The sequence below is a fragment of the Pipistrellus kuhlii genome, unplaced genomic scaffold (genome assembly GCF_014108245.1).
Source record: "Pipistrellus kuhlii isolate mPipKuh1 unplaced genomic scaffold, mPipKuh1.p scaffold_m20_p_2, whole genome shotgun sequence".
Lineage (NCBI taxonomy): Eukaryota > Metazoa > Chordata > Mammalia > Chiroptera > Vespertilionidae > Pipistrellus > Pipistrellus kuhlii.
This window is the reverse complement of record NW_023425515.1, coordinates 60,675,153-60,692,233: the sequence shown is the minus strand read 5'-3', so window position 1 is coordinate 60,692,233 and position 17,081 is coordinate 60,675,153. Positions and strand designations below refer to the sequence as shown.

The 17,081-nt window shown below is 37.4% G+C and overlaps 1 protein-coding gene across 1 annotated transcript; it reads left to right on the top strand.

Moving 5' to 3' along the window:
* Nucleotides 1-14,003, top strand: ABHD10 (abhydrolase domain containing 10, depalmitoylase). Its single transcript, XM_036445630.2, has 5 exons — nt 1-188; nt 1,857-2,040; nt 8,274-8,385; nt 8,736-8,873; nt 12,933-14,003. Exons 1-5 carry the CDS (start codon nt 47-49, stop codon nt 13,275-13,277), a joined length of 921 nt encoding a protein of 306 aa, XP_036301523.1. The 5' UTR covers nt 1-46; the 3' UTR covers nt 13,278-14,003.
* The last annotated feature ends 3,078 nt before the right edge of the window (nt 14,004-17,081 follow it).

Genomic DNA, 17,081 nt, shown 5'->3' with positions numbered 1-17,081 from the left:
GCGGCGTCTCCGTAAGTCAGCGCGGGGCGCGGGGGCCGCTGGGAAGATGGCTGCCGTGGGCATGGCGGCCGCGGCGGCCAAGGGTGCTTGTCGGAGGTGGAGCTGGACGGCCGTCTCCTGCGGCTTCCACCGTGGCCTCTGCACGTTACTCGTTCGGAACCCCGAGAAGGCGCCTCGGTGGCTCCCAGGTCAGTGCCCGAAAGACGGGAATGGAGAGCGTTCTTTCGAACACCACCCCGGTTCCATCCGTTCCTTTGTGGGCGTTTTTGGCGCCCCGTTCAAAAATGCTCTGGTCCCATTGGGTACCCCAGGGCGATCTCCACAGTCCCGGCGGAGGATCTGCGGAGGGCGGCGCGGCGGCCCGGGGTGTCTCGGACCGCCCGGCCCCTGCTGGCGGTTTGCGCTCCTGAAGGATCCCGATCTCTGCCTGCCTTCCCTGCTTGGCGCCGAAGGGAACATTAACGTGCATTTAATGCGATGATTGTTAGTTTATTTTTATTTTTTCTCTTTTCTCTGCGGGTTGTGAGATCGTCACTCTGTGAAGGTGCTGAGACGCGCCCTCCTTGGACTTGAGGGGATTTACCGTGGGAACAGGCTCTTTGTGAAAGTGTATACAGGTCGAGCCTTATTTCTGGTTTTGTCTTCTCGATGCTCCCGCTCAGTGAAAACCGTAACCATTCCTTGATAAAGGACACTGTAATTTTAAACCAAAAAGTCAGAGCACTTTAATATTTTCTTTCATCTTGTGCTTGGTTCCTCCCTCTTCCTATTCCAGCCCCACCCTCCCGGGTATAGGGTGTCTCCTCCAAACATGTCTATACACTTAACAGCTGAGCCCCATTGATGTTTGTTTCTTTTTAGATTTAACCCATTGGAGTTAGTAGTTACTCAAGGTGTATATACAATTTTGGGGGACATCTACATATAGTCTGTCTTTCTAAAGTTTGACTTTTTACCTTTTGGTTTGGTTTCGTCCACACCTCGGGCACTCAGATGCATGATTGTTTGGAATGGGAATTGTCATTGCAGATATTCTTTGTTTTGAGTTAAAAATTGTAAATATTTATAATCAGTTGAACTTGCATTTAAGTGTACACAATCAAAAGACGTGTTATATGTTTCTCTAGGGTAGTATGTCATTTCATTAACAAGGTAAATTTCATTAAAGAAGTTTCAGTTCATCTATTGAGCACTTCAGCACCAGGCTTTGAACTAATTCTTATTGTACAAACATCCTTTATGGATATAATGTTAACCTATCCACTTAAAACTTACCAAGGTTAAATAACTGGTTGCCTCACGGAGACGTTCTTGTGTTGGGAAGTGATAGTAAGAGGGTAGGAAGGATTTTTGAGTGGTGAACCAGGGAAATGGGAAATGAACATTTCTGCTTATACAATCTGCCAACCAATGTAACTGGCTCCTGCTAGCCCTGTTTTTCACTGAACGTTTTAAATTTGGAATACTTCACTATACATTGAAACTTTGAAACAAGCAAATAATTTTTTTAAATCAGCTTCTTAAATTCAGAGTGATGTTAACTTTATCAGCTCCCATAGAAGAGACTGAGAAATTTTTGTTAACCGCAATAAAGGAGAGGAAGATTGGACCTTGCTCAAAGAAGGTACTGATTTTGAAATGAAGATATGCACAGACTTGTCATAGAATATGCACAGATTCATAGAATATGTCAAATTTTTTTTGTGTTTTTTATTAAGTGGAAATAGTATTTGACATCAGTTTGACAAGTTAAGAAAGTTAAGATTGCGAAAAATATATATATATATATATATATATTTGGTTTTCCAAAAACTGTATTTGCAAACTATGGTTTATGTTTTGTGTACTTTGTTTAGCTTGCAGACGAAAGTCATCAGTCTCTTTCCTTAGTCGACCAGACCTTCCAAAACTGGCTTATAAGAAACTAAAAGGCAAAAGTCCAGGAATTATCTTCCTCCCTGGCTTTATTTCTAATATGATGGGTACAAAAGCATTGGCGATTGAGGAGTTTTGCAAATCTCTAGGTCACGCCTATATAAGGTAGGAACAACACATTTCAGAGAAAATATTACTACCATTTAGCATGGCAGTGGAGAATTACTTCTGCTCTAACCAATTGAAGCAAGTGCCAGAATTTTTATATGTTAATTTATTTCAATGGTTGTAAACTTTCTTGTGACTTAGGGTGCTTGTAAATGCAACCTTTAATAAGACCTTTTTAAAAAGTTTTTGTGCCACATTGACTGCTGGCAGGAAAGGAAACTAATGATAACTAAGCTCTTTAGATACAATAACCTAATATGACAACAAACCAATATACTATTGTTGGCTTTATTATGATTATATTGTAGTTTTCCATTTGGGGCTTAAGGGCTTTTACTTATCACTATTACCTTTTTAAAAATATGTATTTAAAAATATATATGCATTTTAAAGTACAGTAAGTCATTAGTTAATGTCATTGATAAGTTCTGCAACTTTAAGTGAAATGACATATAAACAAGCCAATTTTACCATAGACTAATGGATATAAATAAGAGTTAAATGGCTATGACACCTCATCAACATTGTAATAGAATAGCCTTGAATAAAACGTTGGAAGGCTCCTGAATTATAAAATTAGTATTGTATTATTTACATTGCCTCTAAGTTTTCTTTCTCCTCACTGCTGTAATTTCAGTGTGTATAAGAATAAATAGGGATAGATGGTGTTTAACTAAAACTTGATTTCACAATTTGTAATATTTTATGCTGATAATTATTTTAGTAAAATAACATGTTTATGTTGCTGTTGTTAGGTTTGTTTACCTGTAACAATTATTTATTTAGTGCCTAATTTACCAGAAGAGATAGTAATGGTTTAATAGAAAGAGCACTGGCCTGGAATTCAAGAAAAATGGGTCGTAGAATCAATTCTAGCAATAACAATGACAGATAAATAAGTTTATAAACACGGCCTATTTTCATCTAAAAAAATGAGGTTTGATTAAGGTAATTTCTGAATTATTTTCAGAACAGCCTAGAAAAAAAGGTAGTCCTACTAACATTTGCAATACAGCTTTTAGGAATAAAGTAATAAGAAACTTTTAGACTTTATCTGTTTAATATAATAGTAGAAATTATATCAATTAAATGCATTTAGTCTTAGTTCTTTTAAAAATATATATATATTTTATTGATTTCCACAGAGAGGAAGGAAGAAGGATAGAGAGCTAGAAATATCAATGAGAGAAACATTGACCAGCTGCCTCCTGCACACCCCCTATTGGGAATGTGCCTGCAACCAATGTACATGCCCTTGACCAGAATCGAACCTGGGACCTTTTAGTCCGCAGACTGATGCTCTATCCACTGAGCCAAACCAGTTTCGGCTAGTCTTAGTTCTTTTATCAGATTAAATGAATTGTTTCATATTCATTCTCAGAACTCTTTAAAAAATCTGTTGATTTAACTATTGTTCTGAAGACTGGCATATCTTTTGCAAGTAGACTTTCTAGCACTGTATTAGGTGATGTGAAAATATAAAACTCTAGAGACCTGGTGCACAAATTCATGAACCAGTGGGATCCCTCGGCTTGGCTATGGTATCGGGCTGAAACCGGCTCTCTGACATCTCCTGAGGTGTCCCAGATTGTGAGGGGGTGCAGGCCAAGCCAAGGGACCCCAACAGTGCACGATCAGGGCTGGGGAGGGACATGGGAGGTTGGCCAGATGGGGAAGGTGTGTCCGGCCTTTCTCGCTCAGTCCCGATCAGCCAGACCCCAGCAGCAAGCTAACCTACTGGTTGGAGCATCTGCCCCTAGTTGTCAGTGCACCTCATAGTGACTGGTCAACTGGTTGACTGCCTTCTGGTGGTCAGTGCACGTCACAGTGAGCGGTTGAGTGCCCTTAGTATATCATTAGCATATTATGCTTTGACTGGTTGAATGGAAGACTAGACATAGCATATTAGAGTTTTATTATATAGGGTGGTCATTACCCTTAACAGACCTTTCATAAAGCTGGGAAACAGGAGAAAATACAGATGATTAATTTGGGGGGGGGGAACTCATCAGAAAGTGATAGTGTCAAAAGAGCAGTACCCTTTATTGTATCAAGTAAGAGAAAGAAAATGGGATTGAAGTGGGTAGAAAAGTCTTTATAAAGGAACACTAAAGAATAGTTAAGTTTGGAATAAGAAGGAAGAGCTATCTAGGAAGGGGACTAGCCTCAGCAAAATATCATGATAGCAGAAATATTATCATCATTCTTCCTCTTTGTCCTTAACATATTTTGAATCAAGAAATCTCCTTTTTACCAGTTCTTAAATTTAATTTGAGGCTGGGAAAGCTATCCCGTTTCTATTTCCCTATAAGACATATGTAGGTTTTCTGTATTTTGCATACATGTAAAATACATTTAAAGGTATATTAAGTAATGATAATAAAATAAGATGTTTGTAGACAATATATTAAGTGGTATGGTGTTAAGTTGCAGTCTATGTATCCTATGTAATAAAAACCTAATGTGCTAAGTGTCCAGTTGTCCAATCATCCTTTCAACCAATCGAAGCTTAATATGCTAATGATATGCCAAAGCCACTCAATTACTCACTATGACATGCACTGATCATTAGGGAGCAGTCGACCGACCAGTTGCTATGACATGCACTGACCACAGGGTACAGGCACTCAAACCGGTAGGTTAGCTTCCTGCTAGGGTTCAGCCGATTGGGACTGAGTGAGATGGGCTAGACATGCCCTGGAGCCCTCCCATGATCTCTCCTCAGCTGGCCAACCTCCCGTGTCTCTCTCCAGCCCAGTCGTGCACTGGTGGGGTCTCTTGGCCTGGCCTGCACCTTCTCGCAATCCAGGACTCCTCAGGGGATGTCGGAGAACCGGTTTCAGCCCAATCCCGCAGGCCAGACAGAGGGATCCCACTGGTGTACAAATTGGTGCACTGAGCCTCTAGTATCTTTATAAACCCTTAAAAAGAATAGCCTTTCACTTCAAATTTTTAATTTGATCAAGTCTGTTACTTGTTTTATCAAAACTCCATTACAATCTAATCACCTTATAACATAGGTGATTACATTTAGCTTGTTATAAGGGATTTTATCTTCTATTTATACTTCACTGTCTCCGTTTACTTTTGTTGTGATTATTGGCTGTAAAATTTAGATCTTGATTGAGGAAATGGTTAGTTAGTTTTATGTATTATACAACAAGTAGTACATCAGTCTATATGAAAATGTATTCTTAATGACCTGTCACAATGTCTAAAATAAAATTGAGTCAGAGCTAAGGACTATACATGTTGTTTTAGGGCTGATATTCTAGCATAATTCTAATAGAATATTTAATTTTAGATTTGAGAATATGTCCTAGAGTATTGTGGCTACTAGGACAGACTTTTTTTTTTTATAATATATTTTTATTGTGTTTGGAGAGAGGGAAGAGGGAGGAGGAGAAGGAGGGAGGGAGGGAGGGAGAGAGAGAGAGAGAGAGAGAGAGAGAGAGAGAGAGAGAGAGAGGTATCAATTGATTGGCTGCCTCCTGCAGGCCCCACACTGGGAATCAAAACCAGGACATGTGCCCTGACTGGGAATAGAACCAACAACCTCTTGGTGCATGAGGACATTGCTCAACCAACTGAGCCATACTGTCTGGCCTAGGACAGTCTTTTGTTTCTGTGTTTATAAGTCCTAAAACTGCTGAATATGTTTGAATTATCTTTAACTTTTGGTTAGGGTTCTTATAACCTATTAGTCTCACTAAATGGTTATAATTTCCTTTATATGTATTCTGCATCTTTACCATATATTTGGAAGGAAAGTGTAAAAATGTAGCAAGGAGAAATATCCAATTGCCTGTCAAGGAGAAAAGGAGGGCTAATTGGTGCCTTTCTCTACTCTTTTCCCTGTCTCCTACATAATTGTGATTTAGACTTCAGCAGCTGCCTTGTTGCCCAATTTCCCGAAGGTCAGTTCACTAGACACTTAAAGAAAATTTTAATTTCTTTTTTCTCCATCACTTACAAATCACTTATCTATAAGAAAATAAATATATATTTTTTATATTACATATATACTCTCACATGTATACTAAACATTAGGGTTTATTAGTTTTAATAAGATTTTAAGAATCAGAAAAACATAAAACCTTAAATTTGGATAAAATAATTCTTTTTACTTTTATCTTCCATTTCTATTCATTTAGAATGTATTATGATAATCACTGTGAGGTTTACATGCACTCCTAGTCACTATGGAGAATGTAAAGACAAAGATTAAGATCATGATACTTTTCATCTAAGATCTTACAATCTCAGGGGAATGATAAGACATATATATGCACACAAACTGTCTTATAAAGCAGGATTTGATTGTGATAGATAAAAATGAATTCTGAAAAAATTTTATTAGCTGGAGATTTTTTTTCAATTTCCTTGCAAAGTCTTTCCAGCAAAAAAAGGTTCATTTGTACAAGTTCTGAGAGAGGAAATTAGTAATGAAGGTGATGGGAAAAGGTATTTCAGTTTAAGGAAATAGTATGAATCATAAAACAGCTTATTTTAGGAGCAACAAATTGATCAATTTGGCCAAAGTAGTAGTTTCCTTTGATGAAATGCTAAAAGTCAACCTGGGGTGACCAGAATATAATGGTCTAAAAATACAAGCTATGTTGTATGTCATAGGGAGCCATTGAAAGAAATGTCATACCAATATAATCTTAGGAAAATCCTGTCAATTTTAAAGGGGATCCATCCAAAAAGAGAATAGTTATAGAGCACAGTTAGGAGGTTACTGTGATATGGTGGTTTTACATGACAAAGAGCTGATATTGGTTTTACCAAATTGCAGAGAATGGAAAGAATGTGGGGGTGAGATTTCAAGTGAGTGAGGATGGATGGTACAGGGCAGGCAGTTTTGAATAAGACATTATGCCCTTGAAGACATGACATTCTAGTCAGCGAGAGACATATTCAGAACCTGATTACAACACACAGTATGAAAAGTGTTAATTGAGTACATACATAAGACAGTGACTGACTGGTTCTAAACAGGGCATACGTTGCAAAGAAAGTTCCTCAAAGGAGATGACACACCTAGGAATTTGAGTAGGAAAGGAGGGTCTTCTAGGCAGTAGGAAACATACAAAAAGTTATGAATGGGCTTAGAATTGTGGGTAGTTCAATATAACTAAGGTTTATGGTAATCTACAGGAGCGGTATGATACTTCATGATTTATTGAATTGAGACCTTGAGGAGAAGTGAAATTCACAGATCAGGCAGACTTTGAGCCAGGAGAACTAAGAAGTTGGAAGGAGAAGAAACTAATTGGATGGGCTGGTGATTAATTTGATTTTGATCTCCTCTTTCCCTTCCACTAATAATTTAGTAAGTATATATTAAGCACTTACCATGTGCAAGGCACTGACCGAGCCACTGGGAAAGCAGTGGTGAACAAAACAAAGCTAGTGCTCATGGAGCTTTCATTCTAGTGTGGGAGACAGAACACACCCAAAATAATCAAATGTCACGTATAATATCAAGTAGAAATGTTTCTAGACTATATAATAAAAGGATAATGTGCCAATTGTCCCCTTTAAAGTTTGCCCCAGATAACAGATCAATTGCTTACTATGACATGCGCCGACCACCAGGGGGTGGCATGGAATATGGCCGGTGACTAGCTGCAGAGCACTGAGGGAATGAGGGAAGGAGTAGGAGGGGAGGCTGGGAGGAGGGGAACCTGATGTGCCCTGATTGCCTGCCAGGCCTAAGGACTCTACCCATGAACAGATAGGGTCCCTAGACCTGGCAGGTGATCAGAACCCATGGGGCCTTCCCCCTGCTGCCAGCTGCCAGCTAGGGCCTTCCTTCATTCTGCGCTGCCCCTGGTGGTCAGCACACGTCATAGAGAGGAGTCAAACACCCAAGGGAACAATTTGCAATTAGCCTTTTATTATATGGGATTATAGAAAACCTTTGGCGGGTTTGTAAGAGACCTGATTTTTGTTTTAAAAAGATCACTGGCTACAATGTGGGGAATAAACTATGAGGGTGAAAATTGGAAAGGGAGACTTTTAGACCAATCAAGAGAGGATAATAATGTCACCCAGCTGCCAGGGGTGGAGATGAGAAAGTGAGTGGCTGTTGGGGCTATTTGACGGGTAAGCCAATAGGATTTAATACATTTTAGGCATTGTATAATGATGAATGTGCTGTATTTTTTTTTAAATCAGAGAAGCAAATAGATATCTGGATATAGATATGTATTTACCTTTTTCAGGTTTGATTACTCAGGAATTGGAAAATCAGAAGGGAACTTCGAAGAGTGTACATTGGGAAAATGGAGAAAAGATGTTCTTTCTATAATTGATGACTTAGCTGAAGGACCACAGGTGACTATTTTTGTTAAATGTGATATCATTATTGATGATACCCTCATGATATTCGAGCTGTTTCTTTGATGTCAAAATTTATTTAAACTTTAACAATCAATTTTGATATTTGATTTAAAATTAATAAAATGTGCCATTTTACCTATTTTATTTTCATAATTCTCTATTGTAGACCAAATACTTTTTTAACAAAAAGTAATCATAATTTTAATTCTACCTTGTGTCAGATATTAAAAGTCTGAGAGCCAAAGGATATAAAAGAAAAAAGTGTGTACATTCTATTAAGTTACTATCTTTATAGAAAAGAAAAATAAATTGCTCTTTAAAATTGCACATATTTTTATTTTTAGATACTAGTTGGATCTAGCCTCGGCGGATGGCTTATGTTTCATGCTGCAATAGCACGGCCACAAAAAGTTGTGGCGCTTGTTGGTGTAGCTGCAGCTGTAGATGTCCTAGTGACAAAGTTTAATCAGCTTCCTGTTGAGGTACGTCACAGGCATGCCTCCTATCATCCTTCTGCTCCCTCTTTCTTTAAATATTTGTTTATGTGTCACCATTCCTTTGATTGACTACATTAGGCCATCTTTTTTCTTAGCTACTTATTTATTTATTTTTATTTTTATTCAATTATTTTTTATTATTATTTTTTAAATAAATCTTTATTGTTCAGATTATTACAAATGTTCCTCTTTTTTTTTCCCCCCTCCATTGCTCCCATCCACCAGGTTCCCACCCTCCCTCGGCCATTTCCCCACCCCCCCATTGTCCTCATCCATGGGTGCAGTTTTTGTTCAGTCTCTTTCTTTTCCCCGAGAATCGTCATTTTACTCCTCTTCCATACCTCTGATTCTATTATATTCACCAGTTAATATTGTTCATCAGATTTTTTTAATTCCTTTGGTTTTTAAATTCACTTAACTGCTTTTTTAAATAACATCTCTTTGCTTTCTTTACTATTTTGTCTCTTGTTTAAGGTTTCCTTTTCTTCAGTCCCTTCAACTCATTCTGGCAAATGTTTGAGCCATATTAATGAAACAACACTTTAATTTTTTTTTAAGCAACATTTTCTTTATTAATTGCATTTACTTATTTAGATCATACACCATGATCACTTCTTGTCCTCTTACTTTCTGGCCTGGGAGAAATAGTACCTATTCTTATGACCACATTAAACTTGACTAATTATGACATATTTTTTTTTAGCCTGAAAGCAGCCTCAGCAGAGCTCTCCAAGAATTAGCTCACCGGAGATGAGATTGCGAGTTCTGGCTTAGATATTTAGTTGACATTCTTTTTTTTACTCCTACCTCTCATCTTAAAAGAGAATACTTTTTCATTATTAGCATGTTCCTTAGCAAAATGTGGTAGAATGAGCTTTCTAAAATAACTGGGAAGTTAATTAGTTTATTATATTTTATTATTGGACATATATTTAAGCACTTCAATTGTCTGCAAGGGTAAAGAAATAGTGGGTAATAGTTATTTATTTTTGTATATGTCGTTTATTTATTACAATCTGTTGAGTTTTCCTAAGGATATAAATTTTACTTGTGGGACTAAGATCCTGGCAGGCCTGTGGCCCAGAAAGTTAGAGAAAGGAAAACAGTCTAGAACAGTGGCTCAAAAAGTGTAGTAGTTCCTAGGCCAGCAGCCTGAGCACTGAGAACTTGTTAAAAAGGCTTATTCTTATGTTTCTTTTCCTTTTTCATTTGACTTATTTCACTTAACATGATACTCTCAAAATTCAGATGTTGTTGCAAATGGCAGTATTTTTATTTTTTTTTATGGCTGAGTAGAATTCCATTACAAAAATATACCACATCTTCTTGATCTATTGAAGGACGCTTTGTTTGTTTCTGTATCTTGGCTCCTGGGAATAGTGCTGTGGTGAACAGTGAACATAGAAGTGCCATGTAATTTCACTCATATGTGGAATATAAAACAGAAAGCAACAAAGTAAATAAACTCATAGACACAGACAAACAGTATGGCAGTTACCAGAGGAAAGGGGGAGGGGCAAAAAGGGTAAAGGAAGACAAACATGGTGAATGAGACTAGACTTTTGGGGGATGAGCATACAGGTGATCTATCACATAATTGTACACTTGGAACTTATATAATGTATAACCAATGTCACTGCATTAAATTTAATTCAATTAAAAAAATCAAAAAGCATATTCTTGAGCTTCACCCGAGACCTACTAAATCAGAAACTGGAAGTGTTGCCTGATAAGCTGTTTTAACAAGTCTTTCAGGTGAAATTTGAGAACCCTGCTTTAGAGAGTGAAAGAGCAGAAGGAAAAAGAAAAAGAAAAATAAGAAAAAAATAACATTATTTTTAAAAAGTTGGTGAAACTCTTAGTAATTTATAATTTTAAGTAAACGGGAAATATACTAAGGAAAGATAATTTTTTTTATTTTTTTTTTTTAATCAAGATGTGTCCCTCCATGCTGGGTGTGACTCAGTGGTTAGTATGTAGTGTTAAATGATAGTATGTCATTGGTTTTTGTCTCAAGTTCTACATTGAACCCAGTGCCATGTATTATCTGTTCTAAGTTTATTCTTATACTGTTCTTCCCATCTCCTTAAGAAATGGCATTGATTGCAGTCAGGTTCTTTGTGATTTCCCTATCAGGGCTAAAATTGTGAGGCCAGTTTTCCTTGCACATATCTCCTGTTTCTGAGTTTTTCACTTTCTTGGTTATTTCTCATACATAATTCCTCATGCTGCTAAATCTTACTACCATTGCATCTTTCTGCATCTAAACCTTGGAGCCTTTTGATTGGATCCTCTAGGTGGCTAATATAGTGCTGTTCATGGTAAGAAATTATTTCAAGAACGTGGCAGACTGGAAAGGAGTTCATTTAACAGGGTGGTTTCTTTTGTTTGTTATTGACAAATGGCAAGATCTAAGTATATACATTTCTATTTGTGTGTGTATGTTCACATCACTCAAAGGGAGGATTATGGTATACGGTAATACCCCCGAGTGACTGAGAAGATCTATATTCTGCCAATCAGAGCACATGTTTGCTAATTCTAAATCAAACCAGGAAACAATTGTTTACAGAAACATGTTGAGCCCTTGTTAACATAAAAACATGTGTAAGGAAAGAGTAGGGACACTATTTAATTTTCTCCACAACCATCTAGCCATAACAGTGTCCAAGGAGCAAAAGTGGGAGTGTTAGTACTTTTTCTAGCTTTGAGATGTTAAAACTCAGCATTTCTCATTGTGTAGGGCAGCGTTTTGTGTGCCGCGAGATGTTGCCTGGTGTGCTGTAGGTGCAGACAAGACAAGAATTTTATAATTTTTCACTATTTTGTTTACTTAATATTTCATAATAAAGTAATTATAAAATACTTTCTTTGTGTTTATTTGATTCCTATTCAAGAGAATTACTTTATATATAGTCAATATAGGCACAGAGTTAAATTTTTTAACATTTTCTAATGGTGGTGTGCCTCGTGATTTTTTTCATGAAACAAGTGTGCCTTTGCCCAAAAAAGGTTGAAAAACACTGGTGTAGGGACTTGTACCTCTTAACTGACGCTAATCATTGTCCCCTACTTTGGACACCAGAGGGCGTCAGGTAGGATGTACAGCTGTTTGGAAACCAAGCTTTTCAACCACATTGCCTGGGTACTGTTTCTTGGTGTAGAACTTATGTATATTGCACATTTTCTTTGGTTAATACTATTTTTGCTATTTCTGAACTTTTTTTTTTTTTTTTTTTGAGGATTCAGGACATAAAACATTCTGTGAAGTTTTTTCTTCAGATGAACAATATTCATTCAATTCAGTGTCAGATAACAGCTATTTGAGTAGGGATGTTAAAATGCAACCATTATTATATCTCAATAATTAGCATAGTTTTAACCTCATTTAATAACCAGTGAAATTAACTTCTAATTATTGAAATTACAAATTCAGGAACAATCTGGAATACTTTGAAGATAACTGAGTATCATTTTTGCTTTAAATATTTGGTTCACATGTTTTTTAATGCAGAAAACCCCATGGTAATAATATAGACTCATACTTTTTTTTTTTAATTTTATTGATTTCAAATTATTTGAGACATTTAGAAGTATAGCTTTCAGACGTACAGCTATTTTACTGAAATCAGTGGATTTTAACCACTCAATTTCATGGAATCAAATCTTTCTGGTATTAAAAAAAGACATTAGCCGAAACCAGTTTGGCTCAGTGGTAGAGCGTCGGTCTGCAGACTGAAAGGTAGGTCCCGGGTTCGATTCCAGTCAAGGGCATGTACCTTGGTTGCGGGCACATCCCCAGTAGGGGGTGTGCAAGAGGCAGCTGTCGATGTTTCTCTCTCATCGACGTTTCTAGCTCTCTATCTCTCTCCCTTCCTCTCTGTAAAAAGATCAATAAAATATTTTTTAAAGACATTAAAATACCTAAAAATATATATAATATTGTACATATTTTTTCTATTTCAATTCTTAGATTATTTAATACTATTGCATATGTTAGTATTTCATAAATACTTTTATTTTCCTAATTTTTTTTTCCAATAGGTACAAAAGGAAATAGAGTTGAAAGGCGTGTGGAGCATACCATCCAAATACAGTGAAGAAGGAGTTTATCACATTCAGCATAGTTTCATTCAAGAAGCTAAACACCACTGCTTATTACATAGCCCTATTCCTGTGAACTGCCCTGTAAGATTGCTCCATTGCATGGAGGATGACGTTGTACCTTGGCACACGTCCGTACAGGTTGCTGACCGAGTAGTCAGCACAAATGTAGATGTTATCCTTCGGAAACATGGTGATCACCGAATGAAAGAAAAAGCGGACATTCATCTTCTTGTTTGCACTATTGATGACTTAATTGATAGACTTTCAACTGTAGTTACCTAAAATCACATTTGTAATGGGTATGTAAACTAGTGGATCCAGAAGATTGAGAGAGGGATAACAAATGGAAGATCCTGATATTGGTTTTTTTTCCTGAGGTTTTGTTTAATGATGTCTTTGCACTTAAGTGATACAAATTTTAAAGAAAGTACAGTTGTCCCTCTGTACCCTCCACCTCTGGGATACCAGATTCTGAGGGTGCTCAAGTTCATTATAGAAACAGGGCATAGTATTCTAACCTATGCACATCCTCCTGTGCACTTTAAATCAGCTCTAGATTGTTTGTAGCACCTAATCCAATGCAAATGCTGTATAAATACTTGTCATACTGTATTGTTTTAGGGATCAACCTTCTGGAGTTTTTCGTTAAGTATTTTTGACCCGTGGTTGGTTAAATCCAGAGATACCAAACCTGCAGAATCAGAGGGCAGAATATAGTAGCTGCTAGAAAATTGGAAATTTTTCTTCCTTCAGTCCCTGATTTCTTTTTTCATTATTATATTTCCTATATTTTTATTCAGGATGTTTAACTTCTAATACTTTTGTTAACTGTGTCAGCTTTTAGTTGTGTTCTGGTCTCCTTAGAATTATTAATAAAGCTTAAAATTTTCGTATTTTGTTTGGTATCATTGTATATGGATATTTGTAAAATTCTGATTTTAAAATGAATTCACAAAATATAGGGAAAAAGCCTAAAATGATTAGAGAAATGTCTGAAGCATAATAAAGACTACTTTTTAAGTTCAAAAATAAGTTCAAAAAGGAAGACTACTTTATATTCTGCGTGGTATATTTGAACTTAAAATTAAGGCTACCTTTTTTAAAGGCTCAAAGCTACAGTGATATACAGGGGATATATCATTTCTAAGATTTGGCCTATATGTAATATATTTAAATGGGGAAATTTTAATATACTTCATATTCTAAAGAGAGAATTGATCATTACATAGTATTGCCTACCTGCAGAAACATTTCTTTATTATTAATATGTGCCTTATGTTTCAATAGGCAAGTGCTTGCCATCTAAGAGGACTTTTGGAAGTGTAAATATATTAAGAAAATAGGAAATACAGATAAAAGTTTTTTTATGGATTTTTTTTAAATAACTGCAGTAGTCAGTCTTAATACTATTGAGTTGGTGTATTTTAGATTTTAGGTTTGGTTGGACGTTAGCTTACTAGAGTTGTGTCTGTCAAAGTAAAACAAAATTGACAACATAAAGAATGCTGGGATAAAATTGTTGTGTCAAAAAGAGTTAACATAGCAGCAGCCTGAAAACTTATCCTCAGAGGCCTGCTCACCAAATTGGCCCTTGGCTGGCATCTGGGAACTTGAATTTTAGGAGGGTTCCCAGGACTGACAAAAGTGGCTCACTGCATATACTGTCTGCAAACAATGTGATTTGTGCTGAACACCTGATTGCCTTCTGGGAGTCTGGAATTTTGTCTGGAAAAGGTGCCAGGCAGAGACTGCCTGAGTGGCCAGCTCCTAGTAAAAACTCTGGGCTGTCACAACATGGCTGGGATTAAGTTCATCCGGTGTGACTCCACTGGGGGAGAATTCTTTGATGCTTCAAACCTAGGTTTTCCAGATTTCACCTCAGGTTCCTTTTTTCTTTGCAGATTTTTTGCTTTGTATCTTTTCGCTCTCATGAGTTGTGGCTGTGAGTACACCTGGAAGTGGTCTTTGGGAAGCCTGACACAGATATGAAACTGGTTAATGTCCTACAAGGCAATGAAACTACAGTCTGAGTTATCTTTTATACCAAACAAAAATCACAAATAAATACGAGAATTGTGTGTGCCACAGTGCCTGGTGCTAGAAGCAGTTGATAGTGGATGGCAGGAGAGCTGTTCGGTCACTGCCAGGCACAAGGATTACAAAGATGAGGAGGAAAGGGCCCAGCCCATGGGAGTTTTCTAGGGTTAAACATAATGACAATAAAATGTAATAAATATGATTATAGAGTCATAGTACATCTATAGAGGAAGAATGGTATGTACAAGGTTACTGACAGACTATAGAGTAGACTTAAATCCTGGCCCACCATTTACTAGCCCTGTGATACAATATACTTACCCTCCCTGAGGTTTTCTAATCTGTAAAATGGCAATATAAACCTAGATGATAAAGTGTAGGAGTTAAGTATAGCACAAATAGAAACATAGGAGTCACTCACTACCTTTTCTCTTTTAGTATGCACAGAGCACAGTCATAAGAGAAATGGATGAATGCAATCATTGGGGCATTTAGGAAGAAAAGTAGACGCAAAGTAGTAGTTATCCTATACTAACTTCCTGTTGTGATCTGGAGCATGTGTGGTGTGGTATCCTTTCAAATGTTCAATGGTTAAAGAAAGGGTGAGGGAAAAATAAAGATAGAAACAATTTTAAATTTTAATCTAGCTTTGCAGAAGGTAACATCAAAAATTCAATAGGAGTTTGAATCAGTGGAATTTAGTGTATTCTGGTAAATTATTAATTTCTTCAATGTTCCTTTTTTATTTTTCCCAAAGCTCTTCTCCCCGCTTCCCCCACCTAAAACCACTCTATGCCGTATATTCAGTGACATGGAAAATGCTCCAACAACCAGCAGCCCTGAGTGCCTTATGCTATTGATCTCCCAAGTTATTCAAAAAGTGACGTGACCCCTCTAAATAACCTCAGCATTCAATGGGAAGGAAGGCTCAGCGAGGCCACATGATACACTGTACTTGCTTCTGCTGCATCTGCTAAGCTCAGAGGCACTTCCAGCCAAATCTAAACAGTGTGCTGTGCTCTGAGGAACCAGCAGAAAGGCTTGTGCAGAGAAGAGGAAAAGGGCGTTGGGCAGGGCTGAGTTTTATAAAGGAGATAGAAAGCAAGAAGAACATTACCCACCACATAGCCATTTCCAGGGCAGCGCCCAAAAGGAATATGTCACACGATTTACTAAAGAACTGTATTTTCTGGGGGAAGATGGGTAGAATTATGTACATTTTAAGATCCCCTCTACATACAAATCTAAAGTAACTTTTTTAGTTTAGAACATACTCATATATGCATAACTTGGTTCAAGGGGAAAATGATGATTTGCTGTTTAGAGAATATATCTAGAAAAAGGCAGGCAGGTTTTTTTTAAACCAAATGAATCTTCAGAGGAGATGATTCTCATTTGGACTCTCTCTTGTCTTGGGTTTCCAGGGTTTTGATGACAGATCAAAGGAGCTCCTCATTTCTCTCTCCTCTCTCAAACTTGACTGGGTCAAGCTTGCCACTGGGTCTTCTGTGCTCTCTCATGAAAAGCAAGCACTCTCCTCATGTCCTTTGATAGAACTTACTCCTTTGAGATGCTCAGTTTATATGCCAGCCTCCCTCTCTCAAAGGACCATTGAGGTCAGAGGCGTTGCCATTGTTTATCCCCAGGTGTCTCTGACCCATGCTACATTAACCCATTTTACTGACTCTCCTCCTTACCCACCTTGTAATGTTAATATGTCCTTTTCATTCTGACCTTGATACTTACTTATGTACCTTGAGCAACCATACCTATGCTCTGGGTTTTAAGTTCTACCTGCATACAGATGATTCAAGTACACTCCTCCATTCTCCTGAGCTCCAAATACATAAAACTTAATGGACTGGGATGAACCATGTACCTCCCAAATGCAATGAGTACACACCTTATTATCCTCACCCTTTAGATGCCTCCCTACCTATGAGTCCATGTACAATAAGTATCCCTGTCAAACTTCTTAGTCATCTGACCCTCTCCCTTTCTCTCATCCAAATCAGAACTGATGGTTCTCTCTCACTATGAAAACACGCA

What these genes read in the sequence shown, in the direction of transcription:
- ABHD10 (XM_036445630.2), top strand. Translation starts at nt 47, where the DNA reads ATGGCTGCCGTGGGCATGGCGGCCGCGGCGGCCAAGGGTGCTTGTCGG. An exon ending in GGCGCCTCGGTGGCTCCCAG is followed by an intron (nt 189 to 1,856) that starts GTCAGTGCCCGA and finishes TACTTTGTTTAG; the next exon opens with CTTGCAGACGAAAGTCATCA. An exon ending in TTAATCAGCTTCCTGTTGAG is followed by an intron (nt 8,874 to 12,932) that starts GTACGTCACAGG and finishes TTTTTCCAATAG; the next exon opens with GTACAAAAGGAAATAGAGTT.